We start from the raw sequence: 26,173 nt of genomic DNA, 5'->3' as shown, positions 1-26,173 counted from the left end.
ACAATCTTTATGTAACTCTGCCCCCTGGCCAGGTTAGGTGGACTAGCGGTAGATACTGGATCCAAACTATAGCTACCACAGTGCCCCACCCACTGAGAATGATTGATTGTTACAGGAGGATGGGCACCTGAATTAAGTTAACTCTTCTATTCTAGATCTTGCTCCCCTGGTTCAGGATTGGCACATGACCCAAACTGACCCTCTGGATCCAGAGCCACAGTCAGATCATTCGACAACTCGGCTCAAGCTGTGACATGTAACATGGGGAAGCTGCCGTGGCCCTGGTGATAAGACTGGGATTCCCTACAGCTCCAGGACGACTTGGGGTGCAGGAGACAGGCATCTGGTGGGCGTGAGGCTGGAAAGCACTCCTTTAGCTCACAGCTCAAAGCAGTGCCTTCGGGGACACGTGAGGGGACTTTGTGCTACTTTGGGGGAGCCACCACTGCACAAATAATTCCTCTGCCTGCTAGCTGATTTCTGTTGTTTCACTATTTTTTTATTTTGATGGTGATGCTGAGTAGAAGAGAAAGGTTCATGGTACATTTATAAAATGTTGAAAGTAACATTTGCAAGAGATGATATAAATCTCTCTCTCTTTCTCTCTCTCTCTCTTTCTCTCTGGAAGGTTATTATATTTCCCCCTTTGGGGGAGGGGTAGAGGAAAATAATATTGAGAGTAGGAGAGATACAGTCTCCTAAGGTAGAAGGAAGGGCTATTACTTGGGGGTAAAAGAAATCAGAGGCTGAGAACACAATGTACGATGAGCTTGGAAGACACTATAATTTATTCTAGGTCCAGTTTGCTTTCAATCGAGCAGGAAGAAAATATAGAGTATATCTTTCATGCATCTGTAAATGACTGCTTTGCATGATTCATGATGTTTTTGGTTGGTTTATTTTTAAACCAGACTGAAGTTATAGAAAAGCACATTTGAACAGAGTAATCAAGGAATCACGGTACTAGTCCCCATGGCCACACCGGAGCCTTTCAGGAATTAGAAATAGGGAATATAACAAATAATGTTATAAAAGAAGGCAATGTCCTGACAGTAAAGGATCATGATATATCAATTATATATGATCATGATAAATCAATTAGTGTAACGTTCTTATACACAGGCATATCCTATCTAAACCCTCTGCAGAAAAGAACATTTTATTCATACTTTTTTAAACCAATAACTAAATTTCCTTTGGTGAAACAAAGAAAAGGCATTGTGGATAATGAACTCCAAAAGAATGAGGAGTGAGACTGTTAAGGGTGAAGATAGGGTGGAAAAGCATATAATAGAATTAATTTCACATTAATATAATACTGTGATATGAAATATCACAATATTATGGAGAGATTTTCCTTCAATCATATAATAGTTTCCTTAAAAGGAAAAAGACTTCAGCTAAAGTAGGGTAGGTCCCTCCCCCAATTAAAATATAGAGAACTATTATGTGCCTATAATAAAATCACATCAAAGAACCTACTCTGGAAAATGTATTTAAGATCTTATACGCTTTTGTGACTCAACAGGATAATAATATCTGAAAAGATAGAGCAGTTTAACCAGCAATGTCCATCTGGGCAAAAAAAAGGTTATTTAAATACCACGCACTTTGATGAATGACCTTTCAAATGGCCTTACCCATTTTGTACTGTTAGTTTTCAGTCAGTTTGGGGCATTGCCTTAAATCTAAAAACAAAAGCCCAGTGAAACCATGCCTTCAGATCGAAAGAATTCACTCATTTCATGGCATGGCTAGGCCCCGTTCTGTACATATTCTTTATTTGAAAGACCTACGGTTTTTTGTTCGTTTGTTTTTGTTTTTCACTCTATGTTTTGTTTTTTAATGTCAGAAGATGCACATAATTAAGTGTGTTGTAAAAGACTCTGGACCAGATATTTCAAGATTAGAATTTTCCTTTGACCAGAGTCTACATGATTCCATGGGGACTTGTAGAAATGACATCATTTATAATCTTATCAGGTTTTTTTTTTTTTCTGAAGTGAAACTTAATTTCTATGAACAACCTAAATAAAACCATGTCTCATTGGAGAGGAATGTCTCGTTTGTCTACAGCTTCCCAGCAAATACCAGGCAGATAAAGTTTAAAACCATTGTAGGGAATAGGCAAAAACATGTCAAAACAAGGGAGCTTTAAGTAGTTTCGAAAGTGGTTTGGTTAAAGCTTTCAACTATAAGTACAATCACTGGTGGTATAGGTAAAACTTTAACCGAATGTAGTTTTTAGTCTAAAGTAGATTCTAGTTAATAATTGTTATCTTTATTAAAATCAGTTTTCCTGATCAAAAAACTAAGCCCGATATTCCATTCTCTTCCTGCAACCTATCGGCAATCTAATCTTTCACTCATAATTTTCCCAAATCCGTTTTGCTGACATGCCTCTTTTTATTACCCTCCTGTCCAAAAATGTAAATGGCTTTTCAGTACCTCTTAAATCGGTATGTATGTAGTTCAGGACATAAAATTAATGAAGCATAATACAGACTCTTTACCTGAACAACTATATGAAAAAGGAACTCTCAACTTGTAAACAGATTTTTTATAAAAATATATAAAAAGATTTTGTTCTTTAAATACTTAATAACTCAGTTTTATTTAAATAACTTTGATATAATTTTTATGTTTATTAGTAGGCATTTTATTTTGCCTTTAGATTTTAAAAGGTACTTTTGATATTTTACAAAAAATTGACTTCGTATTTTTTTACATTGACTTTTTGTTTGCATTTTGATAAACACATATTTGAATTTTCTATATGAAAATAAAATTAAATATTATTTTAATCCTTTACATAATTATTGTAAATCAAATGCAAATTATGTGAAAATATTATAGCAGCATAGTGATTTTACACAAATGGAGGTCAGAAAATTTTATGAACATACAGTAATTTATGAATTATATGGGTTTTCATTACGTTACTCTTACAAACATCATAGGCCTTTCAGCAGAATATTCAGAGACTTGGTAATAATAATTAAATTCAGTCATTTTTGGTAAGTTTGCTGGTGTTAGCCATATGAAGGTATATTTATCATGTTAAAAGAACATGTTTCATTTAACAATTTGTTAATTTAATTTATAGCCATTAAATATTTAGATATGTGTTATGTAGACCTCCATGCCTCAGGCCCCACAAATGCCATAACGCGTAGCTGCTGATGCCAAGTTTTAAAATTTTTGTTTATGTAGTTATTAAAAATATTATATAGTTTAGACATAAAGGTGCGAAGCATAACACAGATGGTGCCAAAAAAATGTATACACATTTTAAGATAGGACAAAAACATGATTAAAATTGTAATACTAAATATATACCAATAACAAAAGATGGATACAAGTCACGTTTGACTCCTGAAATTACAAGAGGTGCTCAAAGTGGTTCCCATCAGTGGCCAAACACTTCTGATTACGGCAAACTACTGCTTGAGCATAGATAACATCTCTTCAAATGTGGATACCTTTTTTGGTACCCCCTGGTATAATGAACACCTATAGATGCACCACCCTTCTTGAGATAGGAGATACTAGTATGTCGTGTCCCTGTTCACATGTCCCCAATGACATTCATTTCCTTCCCTTCCAGAAATAATCACTATCCTGAAGTTTTGACTGCTATTTTGAACGGCAAATCCCATAAAAGTAGATTTTTCTATTTGCTCATGAGTCTAGTTATGCTTGATTATTATATATGATAGCTCTCATGCTACTAGGAAACTTGAACTGTCTTTAATACTCTATAGATTCTTCTTGGGTTTTCTAAATAGACAATAATAACATAGGGGAGAGAGAGAGAGAGAGAGAGAGAGAGAGAGAGAGAGAGAGAGAACCAACAGTTTGGAATCTTTCTTTTTAATCACTACATCTCTTATTTCCCTTCCTTGCCTTAACCTGCACTAGCAATGACCTTTTTTAGCACAATACTGAATAGAATTGGTAAAAGTTGACTTATTTTCTCTTGTTTCTGATTTAAAAGGGAAGGCATCTAACATTTCTTCCTTAAGCGTGAAAGGTGCTGCAGGCTGATGCCATTGTTTTGAGAAGTAGAATGATGTGATCAGAGTTCTTTTCAGGAGACATTCCCAGTGACAGGAGGCGGGTTGCAGCAGAATCATCCAGGAGTCAGATCACAGGAATCACTGCTGTTTGTGCTTGCGCGGTGAGGTCTGTGGTGCCCCATGGACAGAAGACACTCATAGCTCTGAGTCTCACCATTGTAATAAAGAATTCCGTTTGCACTTGCTTGATTCACTGAATTAGACACATTTTAATACACCACAAACTCTCATGGGTCTTACTAAGGATAATATCAAAAACTGTGGTTATTGTGACTCACTGTGGGCCCCACGTATGGCTCCATTACACAGAAAATAATCACCAAAGTCACTGACAGTCAAACTGAACTTTGAATTCTCTTGCCAGTCATTTCAGTAAAGATAATCAACAAGATACTGGCACAAAGCAAAGTCATTTTTAAGATTACCCAATAAGCTTTAGGAAAATGAAAATTTTTCCAAAGAAAGCTATCTCCCAGAAGCTTAGTCAAAAGACAAAGTCATTTACATAGTTTGATGTTTGCATAATAAGAAACGTAGAGAGTGATTACCCAGCAAATATTTTAGAAATAGATATCCATTTAAATGAAGCGATTCAATCTCAAATCTTGAATCACAGTATATTCGAGGGCAGATTTTTTTCTGCTGGTACTATCTAGACGAGGCAATAGCCATTTTTCCTCCTCTTCTGGGCCCCTCATACATTCCATTTTATTTTTCTATGCAGATACCAGTTTTGTAGTCACCAATTACCCCTTACACATAATGAGGGTTTCAATCTCACTTTTAAAAAATTCCTGAGATCTTATAAAACTGCTAAATTAATAACAATGTATATATTTCACTAAATGTTGGCTCCTGACCCACTGTCAGTGAATATATATTTCTAAAAACTGAACATGCTTCATTCTGTAACTAAAGGGTCCAAACAAGCAGTATTTGCCATAGTAATGAAGTCTAATGACAGTTCTGCTGACATTTCTATGAAATGAAAATGAAATCATGTGCAAAATGATTTCTACACTAGCAGAACAATTAAGACAGAAGGCAAAATTTGATTTGGTAGAAATGGAAGCAGATATTATCTCTGTTCTCAGGGTAGGGGTCGGGGGATACTATTATTTACTTCACCACTATTTCTCGTTGGTATGACCTTTCCATGCTTTCTTTTTAAAATCATATGTTTTTTAATGTCCTAACTGTACAGTAACACATCCAACTGAAAGCAATGACAATCCTCAGTGACTTCTTGTTTCTATTGGAAGCAAGGCCATCTCTCTGTTTTAAATATTGCTCCAAATAATTTTTCTTTCTTTTTTTTTTTTTTTGAGAATTACCTCTCTCGTTATACAGATGTTATAATGACATTTCTTTGAATTGGCTTTGGCCTTTCATGAAATGCTTGCCTTTGTCTACACTAGCCAAATGAAAATTATACCTAAATAAACTTGGTGAGGTTGCTAGTTTCCAGCACCATTTAAGGGAACTGTGAGAAACAATTGGAAAACAGCAAGGTAAGATTTTACGATTTTACAAACCACGGGACGGTTGTTACCATTATTTTTCTATAAAAATATTGATTGTTTTAATTCCTAACAAAATGTGTTAATGAATAAAAGCATGTCTTACAAGAAAACAAAAAAATATATAACAAATTGAAGTCTAAGCATCATTTTTCAAAGTATGAATAGAAAACTATTTGGATCCTGTCAACACAGTCTAATGACCTTTTTCTTTATTTGAAAATGGCTGATTTTAAATAAAAGTTACTCTAGCTGCTCGAGAAAATTTACACAAGGAAAATGCTACACTTCAACAACAAATAAAATGAAATGTCAACTCATTCCCCCAAGTCCACAAGATTATCCTGTATTGTGTAAGCAGAGTGTTTCCAGTGTAGCTGAAACCTATTAACCAGTCTAGGCATAAACCACCTCATTCACGAAACATGCAGTATCTAGAGTGTTTAATGCAATATCAGATTTTACCAAACAGTTATTATTTTCACCGATTTCAGAATATCTGTCTTACCAAATCCTCACAGGAGAGTTCATGGCTTTTTTCTTATGGGTTTCCGGTACACAAATGTCTATGCCTCGAAGAGGCTGTCACCCCCTCACTTGGAGAACTTCTTACAGGTGTTGTAACCGCCTGCTGTCTCCTGCCCACCTATCCTTCCTCCCAGGTAGGAGCTGTACTTCCACCGTACCTAGTGACCCTCCTACTTGCTCTTTCTAGGCATCAGGGCATCTCTTGATGATAGTGACAGTGGCAAAAGACTGGGAAGAATCACAGGTTAATGTCCACAATTTGAATCTCTGCCCTCATAATCTCTGAATATTGAAACACCTCCCAAAACTCCATCCCAATTCCTCCCTTTGTCATGTGGTCTCAAAACCATCAAAACTTCCCTTTCCTTTCTCTTTCTTTCAGCCACTTGCATCTCTCCGAATCTTGTTTTGAAGCTCCAGTTAATCACATACCATATTTCTTTTTTACCAAAAACACATAAAGTAAGGCCAAATTTAAGAACAGGCATGACTAGATAGTAAACCTCCTAAAATGTTCATTTCCCTCCTGTATTACCTAATTCAGTAACCTCTCTAATTAACATAATCCTTATCTGTCCTGATCCATTCCACCCATCTGAATCCAAGCCAGAATCAATCTGGAAAAATAGTAAATGCTAAAAAACATCTTGAAGACATAAATGAAAGGTTTCCATGATATGAAAACATGAACTTTATTTTTCCTCTCCTTTCTCACTACGTTTTTAAAAATGAGAAACATTTTAAACTTTTGTAAGTTCAAAAGGAATACTGTGGAATTTTAACCTTCATTTCAATGTTTTCTTATATATCATCACTTTCAGATCATCAGTTCATTTAATTATAAATAAGATTTCTAAGTCATTTAATCTAAAACTATCATCTCCTATTAGGCACTTATCCTTCAAGAAAACATTCTAGGGGGTTAATATTTCAGTTAATTAGGCATCCATAAAATGAATGATTAGATCTTTCCCAATTGACTTGGAACTAAAAAGAATGCATATTTAGTATAACGTGAATTTCCATTCTCAGTCAGAGGCAAAATACCACACGTAGTTTTTGCATATAGATTGTTCAGTTCTGTTTCATGGTTCCTGCACACAAATTGTTCACGAGGTGACACTATGATAGCAAACCTAAGACTCAAAATACTTCTATTCATCTTGGAAAGGTTATCTTTGCCTTGAAATGTTTGAGGCAAAAGCTCCTTCTCCCCACCCCCACTAATGTCCTTTGGTCAGTGAAATTAAAATGTATTATTTTAGGTACTAAATTAACTAGGATTTCTATGATAACATCTATTCCTCACAACAAATTGGTATACCACAAACTGTGAAAGTATCTTAGTGGCTCATGGCTTAAAGCTAGATAAAAATGATAGAAAAAAACTTCAAAGACAGAAAATGTACAAGCTAAATGGAGGCCATAAAAAGAGGCACATTTCTGTTTTTACCAAAAGGAATGAATATCTGTGAGAACATTTTAACTATAAGTACTGAAATGAATATTTATAATAAATGGAAAAAAGAACTGTGACATGCATTTTTAACTGAAGAGTCTGCTAATTTAAAATAGTTAAAAATTACTGTTTGCAAATCCACAGCTATGTATGTACACATACAAATACAAAATTTGCTTTTTATGTGCTTTCAATTTAAAGCCAGCAGGAAATTCATCAGTATGTATTGTAATTAGTTATTTTTGGGTGCTGGCAAAGAACAACAGCATAGCTACAACAAAAAATGTATTAATGTTATCTACATGAAAGAGGGGATAACAAAGGGAAAGATGTTGATTTCTTTTACAGAGAAAAAGAATTAGTAAGAGGAGTGCTTATCACATAGCCTAAGAAATTATAAACCTACACCTCACCATCATCAGATATCTTTAATATATAATCCAGGAAAATCAAGTACTAATGGGCACTGAGAAACATTTCTAGACAATTATCATGATTTTAATGAAAACTTACAAAAGGTATGTCTCACGCTGAAAATCTAAGCTAACGTTATGAATTAGTGAATTCATATTATGAGAAGATAGGACACATTCTATCATTGTGCAATGAAGATATATTCAAGAAGTTTAGAACATGAGATACCCCATGTAAGTGACAGGATATTTCCATACCTGATACGCTTTCACTGAACTCATAGTTCAATGGTTCCAAATGCTACTGTGAAATATACAGCAGGAAAGGGAGCCCCGGGGAGCCATGCAATGGACTTGATACACTGAGACATACGTGCAACAAACTCAGTCCTCTCCTCTCCCAAATAAGGAAGCACATGGAATGCAACTCACTAAGAATATTAATTATAGAAATAATATCACTTTGACTCTAATTTATTAATAAAGAAAAAGCAAACCAATCTCTAATTTCAGTACTTATTATGAGCAACGAATTATTTGTCACACACCCCACAACTGACAACAAAACGTTTTCTAACACTTCATTCAGAGTCTCTATCCTAACCACTTAAAACCCAAACTAAAGTTAACTAATATTTTAATGTGGACTTGGCCAAACACATGATACATCAAATAGATTTAATCTTAATGGGAGAGAAATACAACTACTTTCAGGTGATTTACTTTCACTTTCAAGTAGCTGCTAAATTCGTTTGTAACAATCACTCCTACTGAGGACAAGTGGTCTACAACATTCCCAATCTCTTCATCCCACTTTGGTGTACCCTACAAAGATTAAATTGTACGTTTGTTATAATTACTATTCAAAAGCAAGAAAGACCTCAGAGATATTCTATTATTATCATTGCAACTACAAAAAAGAAGGAGTTGTCGCCTAGTTTTCTTCCACTTATCCATAATCTCATCTCTCTTGTTGTACTTTTAACCAAAGGAGACTCAAAGTGGCTGCCCCCAAGTAACAATAATGGGGTTCCCCATGATATGTAAAGGAAATATTCCATAGAGACCACCAATGTTCAGTTTTAGAAAAAACAATATGGATACATTTTTTTTTTTTTGCAAATATATCTGAAGATGTTCAATATTAGCTTACACATACATATTAAGTATTTGCTTTAGGAAAATATAACGGGTGAAGATCCAAGTTCTTAAACAGGCATAGGTAACTAGAAATCAGGTGCAATTTCCATTAATTAAAAGATTCTTTGCTTTGTATAATGATATATTGCAGGGGTTCATAAATATAGAATTTCTATATGTATTAAAAATGAAAAACTTTATAAAGTATCAGTTTAGTCACATATTTTATGTTATATAAAGATGGCATAAGGAACGTCTGCATTTCTGCTATAAATTAAATGTTGTGAAAATGTTACTTACCAATATGATTTCCACGATACTTGCATTTGTACCAAACAATGTAGAAAATTGATGGCTGTAAGTGTTTTACCCATTACCTCTGTTCAACACTAACTGAAACCATAAGGTACAAATCATTTCCGTGGGGGGAAAAAATAGACCTTCCCATTGGGATCAGCCAGTCAGCTGAAAGCATCTTTCCATACTTTACTGAGGTGCCCATGTTCTTCTCAATGAAACACACACACACAAACATTGCTATCCATCTAGGATATTTCAGAGGAAATTTTCTAACATAAACTGTTCCACTATGAAGTTCATGGTAAATCTTGGCCGGATTACTTGAGCAAACAATCTGACACACCTGTGCGCCTACCTTTGCAATCCAATGACATCAGCAACAAGGTGACTTACCGGCCCAAAAGAATTACTGTCAAAACTGTGCCCGTGATGATCGCCTTCAACCCAGATATGGCCGCGGGGTACTTTCACGTAGCGGTTCTTGTGTCCCATGGTTCTGGAAAGAAATGGCGTAACCAATGGGATGAGAACAGAAAAGAGATCACGTAGCTCAGCGCACAAAATTAGGAAGGGCAAAAATGCTGTTATAAGGATACAAAAGGTTATTATGGGTTAACCACAAGGCCACGCCATAACTACGTTTTTAAACAAGATGTGGTCAGGATTCCGTAAAGCTATCCACACTATTTTTTCATTTGTTTTCTGTAGGTAAATGCTGTGTTTCAATGAAACGCATTAGCACCAAGTATCATGTTTGACTACTTAATTTAATTCACAATATCCTAAATATGCTTTTCTTCAAGATGAAATTCAGTAAGTGCTAACAAAATACAGATCTATTTTTTTTTTCCCCTAACGTTTACTTTTAAGTCAGTATTCAACTCTTGGTCAGCTGCAATCTTCATTTTTTAGTCAAAAAAACTTCTCAAACCACCTGACATCATTTCTCATGATCTCTTAATAATCTAAAATTCAGGATAGTAAGAGAGAAAAAAAACTGGATGATCTCTTGTTAAACATAAACTATCAATGTCAGTTGAAAATTTTTGCTAAGCACTATTTAATTTCATAAATTATTCTTGAAAATGAGAAAAGTGCTGATATTTCTTTATTCATTTTCTGTTTGGATGATCTATCCATAGCTGTCAATGATGTATTTAGGTCCCCTGCTATAATTGTGTTTTGGTCAATTTCTCCCTTTAGTTCTGTTAGTAGTTGCTTGGTAAATATCAGCCATACATTTATGGACATAATTGACATTTATAGAGAATGGCTATCATCAACAAGACAAATAGTAATAAGTGTTGGAGAGGCTGTGGAGAAAAAGGAACCCTCATACACTGCTGGTGGGAATGCAGATTGGTGCGGCCGCTGTGGTAGGCAGTGTGCAGGTTCCTTAAAAAATTAAGAATCACCATATGACTCAGTAATCCCTCTCCTGGGTACCTACCCAAAAAAATCTGAAAACATTTATCACTGCAGCTTTATTTACGGTGGCCAAGACATGGAAAAAACCAAAGTGTCCTTCGATAGATGAATGGATAAAGAAATTGTGGTATATGTACACAATGGAATACTATTCTGCTATAAGAAAAGATGAAATAGTACCATTTGTGACACCGTGGATGGACCTTGAGATTATAATGCTAAGCGAAATAAGTCAGACAGAAAAAGTCGAGAATCATATGATTTCACTGATATGTGGTATATAAAACTGAAAGGAAAACAATGAACAAGACAAAGGAAGAAACAAAAACTCATAAACACAGACAATAGTTTAATGGTTACTAGAGGGTAATGGGGGAGGCAGGTGGTAGATGAGGGTAAAGGGGGTCAAATATATAGTGATGGAAAGAGAACTGACTCTGGGTGGTGAACACACAATGTGATATATAGATGATGTAATACAGAATTGTATGTTTGAAATCTATGCAACTTTACTAACAATTGTCACCCCAATAAACTTTGATTAAAAAACAAAAGAAAGAAAACGAGAAAAGTTTTAGCAATTTTGAAGACTATTTAAAGCTCAATGATCAAGGATTCACACTTAGTGGAACATTCTATCTTAAGCCTGGCGAGGAAATGGAATAAAGAAAGGCTCCCTCACCCATGATGGTGGCAATGTAAAATGATACAACCTTTTTCTTTTTTTGCCAGGTGGGCTTTTTTCTTTTCTTTCTTTCTTTTTCTTCTTTTTTTTTTTTTCCAAATTTATTAATAGGCTAAAATGGTCAATCTTTTAACGTAGTTATTCTACTGGTAGAAATCTGTTTCAAAGATGTAATCAGAAGTGTGGATTCTGAGACCTACCCACAAAGGGGGCTGAGAGAGAACAGAGAATTCAAAAGATTTTATTGGGCTCAGCATGCTCAGCATGTCTGAGAAGTTCGTTACCAGCAAGATCCTGAATAAGATGCAGTTGGTATTAGAATAATTCAGAAAAATCAGTGGGTGAGCTGATACCTTTGGGGAAGGGAAGTTTAGCATCTGAAAGAACAATCTTTCAATGTCATACAATAAATAGCACTGAGGCAGGAATGCTGACTTAGCACCTCAAACACTCAGATACTAGGTGGGAAACTTAAGGGTTCACAAATTTTTAAGGTTTTTGCCTAATGGAAATGTTTTCTGATACTTAGTGAGGTCAATCGCAAATAACAACCACAGAAAAAAGAAAAAAGAAAAAGAAATGTGGACAAATATTTATTATCAGGGGTGTTTCAACACAGGCCTTTGAGAACAAAAACAAATCATCTTCCTAAATATCCAACAGCATAGAATTGGTTAAATGAATTATGATACAACCCGTTAAGTAAAAGGGATCGAATTAGAATGAAACATTATTCCAATTCTATGATAATAAATTCTCTAGGAGGCAGAGACCTTTGTTTTTTTTTTTCTTTCTTTTTCTGTTATTCCCCAAAGCCTTTGGGAAAATACGTGGCCTAAAGAATCTCCTCAATAAATGTTGGTTGAAAGGTTGATGAATGAATGTATGAATATCACCCCCATGTCTATAAAGTTAAGCTGGTTAGCTGAGCATGGAACACTGTTCTTGGAGCTGCAGCCCCTGTCAGACTATTTTTGTTAGCAAGTTGTATATGTGCAGAAGAATGCGTAAAAAATGAAAACTACACATAAATTGATGCCATAGAAGTGGAAACTATTCATTCTCTGGAATGGTTTTTAATTTTCAAGACAAACTCAGTGTTGAATTGCTTTGCTTTAGATCAGTAAATCATTCATGCAAGGAAGTGATGCTGCGGCCATCAGAAGCCAACTGTAAGTTAACGACTGCTGTTTATTTTTAATTACTACTGAGAAGAGCTTCAACTTTTTAAAGAAGAACAAGAACAAGTTGAATACATCTTATCATGACATACTCTGTAATATAAGTGTCCTTCAATTAATATCAGGCAATTAGTTCTTGACATTACTAGTGCTTTTATACCATGAGACTGTTTCAAAGAACTAATATCCCACATCAAGTATTAATGACAAGAAGACTTTTTTCCACTTCATTTTTAGCAAGGCATACTCCTAGTAAGTCCAAACAAGTGTTTACCTTATTAAACTAGCTATTTTGGATAAATACTTAGGAAACAATTACCCATTTTGTCTCTTCAAATAATCATTCAAGCAGAATTATGAAATAAAACCAGCATAAGAGATTAAGGGTGGTGGTTAGACGAAACAAAAATGGAGAGGTTGCGATAGAGCTTCATCTCTGCAATCAGCCTATTTGGGCTTTTGTGTCTGACTTAGCACTTCACTTTCAGTTTATGGAAGCCCTTCGGCAAGTTGATGAAACTCTCAATGTCAGTGTCCTCATTTGTAGAATGGGGCAAATAGTACCCAACGCGGACAGTTGTTCTATGGATAAAGTGGCATATGTTAAACACTCAACGATTCTCTTACAGTTGAGACTGTTTTAAGGAAAGCTCTCAATACAGTTCTGATGTATAGTAAGAACCCAGTAAGTGGTAGTTATTATTGCTATTGTCCACTTTTTCCACGCTTTTCTTTCATTTCATAATTCAGAATATATTCAGCATCCACTATCTTTCAACATCAGTCTCTTAAAATTACCTGAGCTATGCTTCAATAATTTATTTTGCCCACAGTTGTGCTGTGACTACAGAATATGTTTGATGGTACAATGAATCTTATTTTTTTTCTTTTATTCTTATGCCCTTCTGGGACACTCTAAAACTTACCTGTGAAAGCACTATTTGTGCATATTTAAATGTGCAAAGTAGTAAGTAAAAGCAGTCTACGTTTTTGTGTTTTCACTTACTAATCACTTACTTATTTGACGGTTGCAATGCTTGTAGACAGTTTACCTAGATATCAGACAGGTATGGAAGAACCCTGGTAAAATTCATGCCATATACACAGTGCATATTCTATTTCTCTGGTTTCAATATAACTTAAAAAATAAATAACCCAAAGTAGTTTTAAAAAATATAATGATAAAATATTGAGCTGGTTTCTTTTAGGACTGCCAAAGAAATATAATACTTCTAATAGAATTCCTCTAGAGAAGGAATTTTAAATAGTTCTGTGCTCCTGAATTCACATTAAAGAAAGACAAGATAATCTTTTAGGTGATTTAAGAGTTAAGTGAGGTGTCAGCCTACAAGGTTGTATATATCTGTGGCTTGCCAATACTTTTAGTTTTGACAGTCAAAAATGAGTTCTGTATGGTATTCTAACTACCTGTCTAAAAAAGGCATTTTTAGTACTAGCTTTACCAAGACAAGTTGCCTAGATCTTATAAATGGAATGAAGAATGATTGTCTACAATTTGCTTCGACCTTGAAAACAATAGTTATTTTTAAGTTTCTGAATCTTTTGAGTGTCATCAATTGAACACAGAACTGTGGATGTAATTCTTGATACAATAAAAAGGAACAAATTCATATTCAAAGTCTCTCTCTCTCTCTCTCTCTCTCTCTCTCTCTCTCTCTCTCTCTCTCTAACTTAGGCCATTAGTATTAACAATTCATGATTCATTAGAATGTTTTATTTCTTTTTTATTCAAGCCATCCCATTGATATTTCTGATGGCCCAAAGTAATGGCTGCCCTGAGGATATTCACTGCAACCTGGATTCTAAGCCTCTGGGTTTTCATTGTCACAAAGGCACCAGCAGTCTAGGGGTCAGGTTTCAGGAAGATCAGAAATTGGAACTAGATCTCTTTTATTATCACCTATAGAATAGACTAGAAAAAAATCAATCTACCATCAGGAAGGAAAATGTGAAGGACACTTGCCTATCTAGAGTTGGCCTCTGGAAGAGAAAAAAAAAAAAATCTTTGTGAATCCACTTCCTGCTCCCAGGTGAGATGAGAGTTCAAGGCCGCCCTATTTGTGTGATCCAGCAAAGTTAAGAATTAACTATAATTGGCCCCAGGAGTCTGGCAGAAGGAAATATACGACTCTTCAGGAATTATACGTCAGTTCAGAGTTTTCAGGTTTTCTATACATAAGTCCCAGCCAATAGGAACTCAGAATTCAAAAGAACAGAACTCGCAGGGAAACAGCCAGTATTAATGAGTCAGGACAAACAACAGACAACAGAATTAGAGCCCCAAAGACTTCAGATACTGGAATTATCAAACATAGAATATATAAGTTGTATATATTTAAATATTTTTATAATTAAAAATATGAAAAAGAGCACTATTCTATTTTTAAAGAACAGACATTTGAAAAGAACCAAACGGTACTCCTAACATTTAAAATACATGATTAAATAGGTGGACAAAAAGAGCCAGAGTAGTATAAGCTAAAGAAATGAGTATTAAACTGGAATATATACCTTAAAAAATTACTTAGAATTTAGCCCAGAGAGGTAAAGAAATGAAAACTGTAAGAGATGTTAAAGAGACATCAAGAACATTACTAGAAAATGTAACAAGTATAATCAGAATCCCAAAGGAAGGAAATAAAAAGAAACAAAGAAGAGGCAATATTTGAAGAGACAGTGGTAGAGAATTTTTCAGAATTGATGAGAGCATGAATTCACACATTCTGTAATGAAAGCGCAGAACACTAAACACTCCCTACCCCCTCCAAAGAAAATGTCTGAGAAGCTGCCAGAGGAAAAACAGGTAGATCATCTTTAAAGGAGTAACAACTAAATGGACAGCAGATTCCCTTGTTAGGGTATAATTTGCATCACCTGTAATTCAGCCATTTTAAGTATATTATTCAATGAGTTTCAAATATCTATACAATCAAGTAATCACTAGATCAAAACACATGAATGATCCAAAAGCTTCCTCCTAGCTCTCTGCAGGCAAATCTGTCCTCCTCTCCATCCCTGGCTCCAGGTAACCATGTTTGATTTGCTCTCTGTCACTAGTTGTACCTTTTCTAAACTTTCATATAGATGGAATCTTTCAGTATGTATTTTTTTTTAATTTCTGGCTTCTTTAACTTAGTCTAATGTCTGAGATCAAGCCATGCTGTTGCATGTTTTATTCATTTGTAACCATGTTTTTCTTAATAGTTTAGTTATCCTGATACAGCACAGTTCATTTCTCAAGCAATAATTCATAGACTCTTAGGTTGTTTCCAATTCAGGGTTATTGTTAATAATATTAGTAGCTATGAACATTTGAGTATAAAAGTATTTGTGTGGACATGTTTCCATGTCTCTTCAGCATCTGTAAGTGAAATGGCTGGGTCATGTAAATGAATGTTTGACCTTATAATAAACTGTCAAACTGTTTCCCAAAGCAGCTGTACCAGCAATGGATGAGTTTTAGTTGTGCCACATCTCAGCAACACTTGATAACTATCATTCTTTTACATTTTTGCCATTGTAGGGGCAGATAGTGGTTTTAAGGTGCATTTCCCTAATGACTAATGTTTTTGAGTACTTGTTTGTCATGTGCATTCTTCTTTGGTGAACTACCAAAGGTTTTAAAAACTCAATTAGGTGGCTTTTCTTATTATTATTGAGTTGCAGGACCTCTTTATATAATCTGGATACAACTCTTACCATATGTAGGTTTTTGCAAATATTCTCTCCAAATCTTTAGTATATTTTTTCATTTTCTTCACAGTTTTATTCTTTAAAGAAATTGAGAATCCAAAGAATAGGTCATAACAGCTTTTCACTTGAAAAAAAATGAAATGTCATTTTCTAAATAGATTGTAGACTGTTGCTAGGTGATCAGAGCAAATCTGTTTAGTTCATTTAAATTAAAAGTTACATTTATACATCTTCACAATAAAGTTGCAGAATTAATTTTATAAATTTAATATGAATGTTCTCAGTACAGCTGAGAATGGTTTCAGTGATGAATATGCCTGATGTATTTTCTTTTTCTAAATTTGGATTATAGGAGCGTAAATGTAACAATTTCCTTAATGTAGAGAATGTTTTCTCCTGTTAAACATACATCGTAAAAATATCTATGGCTGCCCGTGAAAATAACTTCAATTGTAGTGAGAATTTGAGAAAGAAAGATGTCAACATTTACCAAACAGTAGATGCCATCCGTGCTAAATCAGGCCTTGTATATAACAAACACTTAAGCTATGCTATGCACATCAATGCAGCAGTGGGTGGCAGTTTATGCTGTGTTATCTTGTGTGTGATGGTTAGTTTATGAGGAGAAGCTTATGAACTCTGTGACAGTAGGAACTCTGCTTTGACTTTCTTGGTATAAACACTTATTGACGGACAGCTATGTGAAACAGTATAAACGGTGTGGTGAGGGTATAGAAAAGAATAAGACGCTGTCCCTTCCACCAAGATTGTAACTTACACCATGATTCAAAACATAAATGACAAAAGTGGTCCATAAAATATATATGACAGTCTAACCAACCATAAACCACCGTAGACAAAATTTAACGAGTTGAAAGCATCTACAAGAAAATAATTGATGAATGGAGGAATAAATAAATGAATAAGTGTCAAATTTTGCTAACTGCATAGGTCTCCAAAGGTATTATTTTAGGCTGGAAGAGCCAGGAAAGTCATTATGAGGAGTTGAATCAAGATATGAACAACAGATAAAAGCTGACAGATAAAGAAGATAGTATGGAATTCAAATGGCATTCACTTATAGAAGGAAAGATGTCTTTTTCCTTCTTGCATTATTTCCTTGTGATATACAAGCATAAATTCAGGCAAATATTTTATAAGTCACTTTCTAATGAAGACATCCAGTCATTATAATTGTGCAGGAAAATTAAATATATTTAAATTATTTCATTTTAATAACATTATTATTGATTTTTGTCGTCTTCCTTTCTTTCAGTTTTTAGTCTTGTTTTAAAGGGCTTTCCTCAATCCTAGTTTGTACATGTAACTTCCAGATTCCTTTGTTATTTAAAATACTGATTTTTTTTATGAATTGCAAAATTATATACCTTTCCCTTGGCCTAAATTTGGTGGTCCGGGGAACTGTATTAAGCAAAGGATCTGTCAAATGTTAGTTCCAGGGTGTCCTGATGGCTCAGTTGGTTAGAGCGCAAGCTCTGAACAATAGGGTTGATGGTTTGATTCCCACATGGGTCAGTGAGCTGCGCCCTCCACAACTAGATTGAAGACAACCAGCTGCCACTGAGCTTCTGGAGGGGCAGCCAGATGGCTCAGTTGGTTAGAGCGCGAGCTCCCAATAACAAGGTTGCTGGTTCAATTCCTGCATGGGATGGTGGGCTGCACCCCATGCAACTAACATTGAAAATAACAACTGGACTTGGAGCTGAGCTGTGCCCTCCACAACTAGATTGAAGGACAACGACCTGGAGCTGATGGGCCCTGGAGAAACACACTGTTCCCCAATATTCCCCAATAAAATGTATTTTTTAAAAAAATGTTAGTTCTGGCAGGATGCCTATTAACAATCACTTCTGTTTAAGTTATGATACTGAAATATCTTCATAATTAGATGTCTAAAAAGTTTGGTATTCATTCCACAGATAAGAAAGGAACAAAGGAGGCAAACTTTAACTTTACCCTCTAAAGGTTTTTCATCTGGGCCTGAGAATTAAATGGACATAAAACATTTAAACCAGAGAAAAGTACAGCAGGTCCTCGATTAATGTTTCATTCACGTTGTTTCATTATAACATTGATGAGATGCTGTAGGAACTTAATCCTCATTTATATCAATTAGCCTATGGTGAAATTGGCTTTGTAATACATTGTTTTGTTTAAGAATCGAAGACATTAAATGAGGACTTACTGTATACAAACTTATATGAATTTTACGTGACATGACAGACTTCATAAAAAATGAAGACCCAAGGAAATGGCCCAACCTGCATGTTTTTACAGTAGGTTGAACAAAGAGAAGCAATTATGGAAAAAATAACTGTGTTATGTGGGAAGGCTAGAGGAAGACAATGATTTTAGAAGTTCTGTTTGTATAGAATATTATCTGTCTCAACTTCTTGTCCTGGATGATAAGAACGTTACTTTGCTTCTAATACAGAGAGGATACTTTTCACATGAGAATTTCATCTGCTTTTAAGAAAAACAAAGAAACAGCATTTGCTGTTTTTCCAGTCGCTTTAAGACAAAATAATCCTATGCCAAGGGGGCATATTTTGTGGTGGTTTACTGGCCACCACAAAGGCAAAGGCTAAGAAACCAAATAAAACGAAAACAACACAAAACTTAACAACAACAAAAACACAAACCCAAATAACAACAAAAAAAAACGGTTCTCAACTTCAGGAGGGACTGCTCCCCATCTGTGATTAAAACTAAGACAGAAAGATGTAAGAGTGAGGCACCTGCTGACGCTCTGAGGCTGGTCCGGTCCTTCCTGACATAATTCACAAAACACTCTCTAGCTGCAAAATCAGTGCTTTGTCCTGGGTTCGTTATAATGAAAGAATTTAGCCACCATTTTACATGGTCATTACAATGAAACTTATGATCATCTAACGGGTGGAAAGCTCTGGAAACCCGCTGCCTTTGTATTCCTATTTCGGAGTTGAGGACTTAATGTTTTCAAGCCACTTTTTAGGTCTTCCAGGATATAAAGACAGACCGTTCATCACTGCCTATGGAATGACTGATCTGCTTTCTTTTGCTTTGTTCTCTATGGGGGCCTGTAACTTCATGTTTCAAGACGTTGTTTCTCTGGTAACTCTACTCATGATCACTGGAAATGGTTATGAAACTATGTGATCTTCAAAGTGTAGCATAATTCCGTATCTTTTGAACATAACTTTTTCATGCAGTACTTTTAATTGCTTTTTTATAAAGTTTTAATTACCTACCAGTCACATTTCTATATACAACTACATCACAAGAACCAATTGGAATTTGGTTGCAGTTGCACTGAGACCCTTTTTTTAATCATCAATCACTTTTCCAACCAAATATTCCTTAATATGTCTTTAACAGTTTCATTCAAACACATAGCATTATAGAGAGAGAATATAATGACTTCTTCAAAGAGTTACCAAACTAGATCAAACATTTGACAACTACAGGTCATTCTTCAGAAAAGATAAATATGCATCAAATGGGTTTTATAAAGTCCCAAGGGAGCTTACTAATTTAAGTTCAAATTGCTTCAGCCTTCATGAACCTGTATTATAAACCCAGATTTTAATGTCTAGGCCAGCAGCATTCATATGTAAACAGGTGATTGCTTGAAAGTCAGAAGAGATGTTTATCCTTCCCTCTAGACAGAACTCTTACATGGTGGCAGGACCCTGACCTAAGAATTGTCTGGGCTACAAAGCATGAGGGAAGTTCTGGATCAGGCTGCTTACCTGCCATGAGGCTTTATTGTAAACGTAAGTGTACTTAAAGCTTCCTAGAATATTTTGTTTCATGCTTGTCTTTGAATATTTGCTATCCATGGCCTACGTCTCAAGTAAGTAGAGAGCAATTCTCTCAGGTTCCAAAAAATGTGGTCTTGAGTGTAAGGCTGACTGTTCCATGATGGGAGAGAACATTCAGATATTCAGTTCAGGCAGGAGGAAAAGGAAATCACTTTTAATGAGGTTTCATTAAACCTCTGATGTCACCAGAATAACATTAAACAGCATAAAATTGTCTTCAATATCCACTGAGTTTGTATGGTGAACGTCTGACCTGTAAGAAATTACGTTCAAGTAGATAAAGCAAATCTTTTTTAAAAAAATAGTAATTTCTCAAAAGAAATTCTTGTGAAAACATAAGTTGAAGCCCTCTACAGACACATCCCCTTGATATTCTGCCATGTAGGCTGATTGCTGTCCTCTCAAAGTAAAATTTAAATGATATAAATCACCTTGTGAAACTTTGAAACCAGGTAGAAAAACCATAACTAAAAGGAAAAAAAATCAGGATTCACTTTTATTTATGCCCAAGTCCAACAACTAGTTCCTCCCTCCTTCGTTCCGACCGTGGTCCAAACCACCAGCATCTCCTTCCTGAACTCCTGCCGCCACCTCCTCCCAGGCTTGCACGTCTCTCCTCTTCTCTACCTTTACTCACTCCCCACCCAAGTCCAATCACATCACACTCCTGTGCTGTTGAAAAATTCCCAGTGGCTTCCCATCACACTTAGAATCAAGTCCAAGTTTCTCACTGTGACCTACAAGCCCTTACAGCTGGGTTTCCCAGCTGTGGCACTATGGACATTTGGAGCCAGATCATTCTTAGTCATGAGGGGCCATCCTATGCACTTTGGGATGTTTGGCAACACCCCCGGCTCCCACGCACTAGATCTCAGTAACATCCCCTTCACAGTGTGACAACCAAAAATGTCGCCAGGAATTGCCAAGTACTCCGGTGGGGCAAAGTCACCTCCTCCGGGAATCGCTGCCCTACAGGACCTGGCCCCTCCCTACACATCCAGCCTCATCGCCTCCTACTGAGTCCGTTCTACCAGCTTCCTCTAGGTCACGTCCCTGCCTCTTCACGCCAGCCCTTCTCTGCACTTGCTCGTCTCTGCACGGAATGCTCTTCTTCCAGGCTCACTTTCTAACCTAATTTGTGTTCCATGTTCCTATGTAAATGTCTGCTCTCTATTTAAATTAGCTCCTTTTGTCGTCCCCTGGCCCTTGGCACACTTTTCTTCATAACACTGATCTGCTCCCCGACTTTATAATCTATCCCCCTGTTTACTTGAGTTTTGTCTGCCTCCCCTACTTGACTGTAAATTCCACAAAGCAGAGACGTCAACTATTTAGTTCAACAGTGTCTTCCTGATTCCTAAAACAGTGCCTGTCTGTCTGTGTTTTTGCTAGGTGCTCCATAAATACCACATACTGACTCAATGGATGAATGAGTCTGAATTCTCGTAGAAGTCCTCGTTAGAATACTGTCGACCATAGGAGGTTGTTGTTTCTCTCACTTTGATAATCACATTATGCCACATCTTAAATTGACAAGGATTTTAGACATCTTCAGGCTACTCAGTCTTTTTACCGATTAAGAACTGTGAGGCCTGGAGGGGTTAAATAGTTTGTAAACAGTGATGGACTTAGTCTGCATTAATTGACCTTTAAAAACCAAAAGGATGAAAACCAAATTTCAGGGCTTCTTTTTATAATCTCCCTTTGAGCATTTTACCCACGTGGATGGAAGCTTCATTTACAAATTAAATTGTTAGAAAAATTGGAATTGAACGTGAATACAGGTATTGAGTATAAGATAACTGTTTAAGAAGCCTATTAGTTGCCATCTTGGTAAGTGAAGACTATGTTGTCTTAGTTTTTATATAGTAAATTCACTTCATAACATAAATAATAAAAGGAATCGTTAAAAGAAAATTGATGGCTTACAGTTTGTAGAAATAATTTCTTATTATAAACTGAAATAACTCAAAATATAAAAAGTATAGAGTTATATACTTGGTATTGGCACTATCTGAATTGATTCATTTCATGGACTTTACAGACGGCTTTGCCTCAAAGCTGTAAGACCATAGGGGGAATCTGCGTTGTTGATACACACAGTTTGTGGCTACATGGCAGCTGATGGTAACCTGTAACATGATTACTGAGATATATTTCTAGCAATTCAACTCAATTCACATTTATTAAAATGAACACCTAAAATGTACATTTTGGAGGGGTCAGGAGCATTAAAAAGTTAAGTATGGCAATGACTCTGAACTCAAGGAACTTATAATATAGCACAGGAGACAAAGGAAGGACTCAGAAACTACCACACAAAGCAGAATGGAATGAATTCTAGATCTGAGATATAATGATGATGATGACCTACTGTGTACCGACAACTTAGGATGGACCATGGAGTGTGCTAAATGCCAATAATTTAGGAAAATAGTGAAGGATTTCAGCCTAGATTCACAAAAGCCTGTGTATGTTACTCTTCGATACCCCTTTAAGAAAAAGATATTTTTATACTTTATTTATTGTGACATTCAATGTTATTTTATATTAACTTCAGGTGTACAGCATAGTGGTTAGACATTTATATAATGTATGCAGTGATCCCCCTGACTAGTCTAGTACCCACCTGGCACTATACATGGTTATTACCATATCATTGACTATATTCCCTATGCTTTACTTTACATACCATGACTATTTTGTAACTACCGATTTGTACTTCTTAATCCCTTCACCTTGAAAAAGATTAATTCTGACCGGGCTGGTCCTGACCTGGGAAATTAGAAATATAAATTGGAACACAAATATTGTCATGAGTGGTACAAACTGTGACAAAACATATGTAGCTTGATAAAGTACATCAAGGGTTCATGTTAGAAAAACCATGAATGCTTTGGTTTGGCTGGACTGTGGTTTAATGGAAGCCAGCAAATACAGGCTGTAGGTTGGGGTGGGACTGTCCATGCACAACATTAAATATCAATCTAAGAAACACGTACTCCATTTTGTAGGCAATGGGGCACCTTTGAAGGTTGTGCATCAAAAAAGTGTCATAATTATCCTCATAGGACTAGCAGCCTGGGGCAAAACAACTCGACTGAATGGTCAGCTGCCAGTGGAAACCATTCCTCCAGATACGTGCAAGTGCAGCTAATCTCCTCCAGTGGGTCCCTCACCGCCCACACACACCAAGCTTCTACTGACTATTAGGACAATATTTCAGTGTATGTGTTGTGTGGCCACCTCGATGTGGGGTGAGACTTAATTATATTCAACCCACCCCACTGTTTTGGGTTTGGTGTGGAAGGACCCCAGGGAAGCAACCATTTAAGACTCAGCTGTACAGCTCTAGAACAACTTCCGTAAAAAGGCTATTTGCCAGTGAAAGTGAGTCCAAGTGTGCATTCCCTCTTAAGCACCAGAATCACATAATGAACATAACCTCTGCATCTTCTGCTTAGATACCTAGTTCATTCTAAAAAAGCAATCCTGTTTCACCCTTATCAAAAATCACCCCACTCACATAGTAAATGCTTCTAATTATAGTCTCTTCAGAATTACAAAACACTGCTCTGATTAGAAGAACTAGGCTTCCCATGGAAATCTCTACGTCCACCTAAGCCTTACTTTGTTCTTTACTGTTTCAGTTGTGTTTCATATTTAGTAACCTGACTTGCAGTTGCATATCTGTTTCTAATAGCTTTCCCTTTTACAATGATCAGCTTGACTACAATACCCCAAAAAACACAAAGTTTTTGGAGCTGATCATTTCCAAACCAATATTTTGCATGAGTCCCTTGTCATATGGGTTCTTTCCTCAGCACCATAATATTTTTAATTTTTAGGTCATTGTCAAGTCTGTGATTGCTCTAAAGATTTACTACTTATCCTTATAGTTATCTTTTTAAAAACTGTTCTATAATGTCTTCTTCATGAAAGCAAAAAAAAAAAAGGTAAAGGATGAATGCATTCCTCATTTTCTCAAAAATTTTAATTACTGTATGTGTGTGTGTGTATGTGTGTGTGTGTGTGTGTGTGTGTGTGTGTGTATATATATATATATTTTTTTTTTTTCTGGATAGTTTCAAACCAACATTTAGAGGGGCACTTATACAGTCTTGGGAGGTCTGAAAAAAACTGCAGAGCACGTTATATCTAGAACTGAGAAATGAATCATAGCTAGTAAAAAGATTATGAAAAGGCATTTCAGGCAAAAGGAAAGCATAATCAAAGGCAGGAATGAGAGATCATAAAGTGCTTCATGGGTTAATATTGGAAGAACCCTGAATTCTGTGGCTGCCTAAAGTTGGTGTGATGGTACATATGGTACCATATTTCAAAGGAATTAGAAATTCTCTTATCCAACACAGTCCAGATTGATAATTACCAGTTGTTGTTTTTTTAATTGGTAAGGCCTGGAATTATACCAAAAAACCATACATTCATTTCTTAATCATATCATTGTATTATAAAACACACAGTGCATAATCAATTCACCAGTCTTTTGAGATAAAAAGCCATCCCCTTTGGGTATAAATCCAAAAGTTAGAGTTATGACATTCTTTTCTAAACTATACTTATGCTACATGTTTGTCATTCCCAGTTTTAGTTTCTTTACACTGGAGTGAAAACTTAAAGATATTCGTGACAAAATCTGAATACAGAATCCTTCTAGACTTTTACAAATCTTCCCCAAGCTTTCACAGTTGTCTCACCACATTTGACAGAAATTTAAAAGAGAAAACTCATTATAAGTTAGTTTTTCAAAACATTTGACTGTTTTTCTTCCTCATGTGTCATCAATTTGTATAATATTTAGTTAAATTAGACATACACAATAATAGGCACAACTAGAATAAATATGTTTGGGAACCACCACCACTGAGGTTTTCAGGCATACACTTTAGCTGGCGGGAACAATAGTATTACTAGAGGGTAAACTTTTGGCTGTGAGCATTCTAGGCCACGGACCTCAGACAGGTGTTTTACAGGAGGGATAGAGAGCTTGAGCGAATCCAGCTCATCCAAGTGATGGATTCCCTTAAGAGAGCATCTGTTTAGTTCAGGAGATGCAACACCAAAGAAAGCTGAGCTCGAAGAGAAGAGAGGGCTAAGTACGGGGAGCTAGGCTCTGAAACGGGAAAGCTCGTCTGGAACGGCAGTCTGAGCAGAGCCTCAGAACAGGGAGCCTGGAGTTAGTCAGCCTGGGTTTGAGTGCTGTCTCTCCACTTACTAGCCTTGACGTTGGGCAGGTTATGTAGTTCCCACTACATACATATAGCCCAAAAAATGTATACACATTTTAAGAAGGGAAAAAAACTGTATTAAAATTGTAATACTCAATATATACCAATAACAAAAGATGAATACGAGTCATGTGTATACATTTTTTGGCACTTCAAGTATTCATCTTTTGTTATTGGTATATATTGAGTATTACAATTTTAATACAGTTTGATATATATATATATATATATATATATATATATATATATATATATATATATATAGAGAGAGAGAGAGAGAGAGAGAGAGAGAGAGAGAGAAGAGAGAGGACTTACTCATAGGTGCTGTTCGGACTAGATGAGTTAGCATTGTGATGATGTGTGCTTAGCGCAGGGCTGGGCCAAAACAGGCACTCAATCCACATGGACTACGTTATTATACCAAAAGTGATGACTGATCGTTTCTTGATTTGCTGTCCCACAGCATAATTATGACATCATATATGTAAAGTCCTTTGAATGGTGCCTTGCATGTAATAAAAACTTCTATTGTAATCTGTTGTTGTTATGAGCCATTTAAAGATTTTAAATGAAAGAGTGATCGGATTTGCATTTCAGAAGGAAGGATGCCAACAGTGAGAAGGAGGGATTGGAAGTGGGCTGGGGGCCAAGCC

At 35.8% G+C, this 26,173-nt stretch overlaps 1 protein-coding gene across 3 annotated transcripts in view; it reads right to left on the bottom strand.

Annotated features, from left to right (window-relative positions):
- IMMP2L (inner mitochondrial membrane peptidase subunit 2) overlaps positions 1 to 26,173 on the bottom strand; it is a 706,765-nt gene that overhangs the window by 147,959 nt on the left and 532,633 nt on the right. For all 3 annotated transcript variants that reach the window (XM_033088452.1, XM_033088454.1, XM_033088453.1), the window contains one exon: positions 9,833 to 9,935. In XM_033088452.1, the coding sequence (XP_032944343.1) occupies positions 9,833 to 9,935 (103 nt within the window). The remainder of the gene's footprint in view (positions 1 to 9,832; positions 9,936 to 26,173) is intronic.

This window comes from Rhinolophus ferrumequinum, chromosome 20, assembly GCF_004115265.2.
Source record: "Rhinolophus ferrumequinum isolate MPI-CBG mRhiFer1 chromosome 20, mRhiFer1_v1.p, whole genome shotgun sequence".
NCBI classification, from domain to species: Eukaryota; Metazoa; Chordata; class Mammalia; order Chiroptera; family Rhinolophidae; genus Rhinolophus; species Rhinolophus ferrumequinum.
This window is presented reverse-complemented; position numbering and strand designations above follow the sequence as displayed.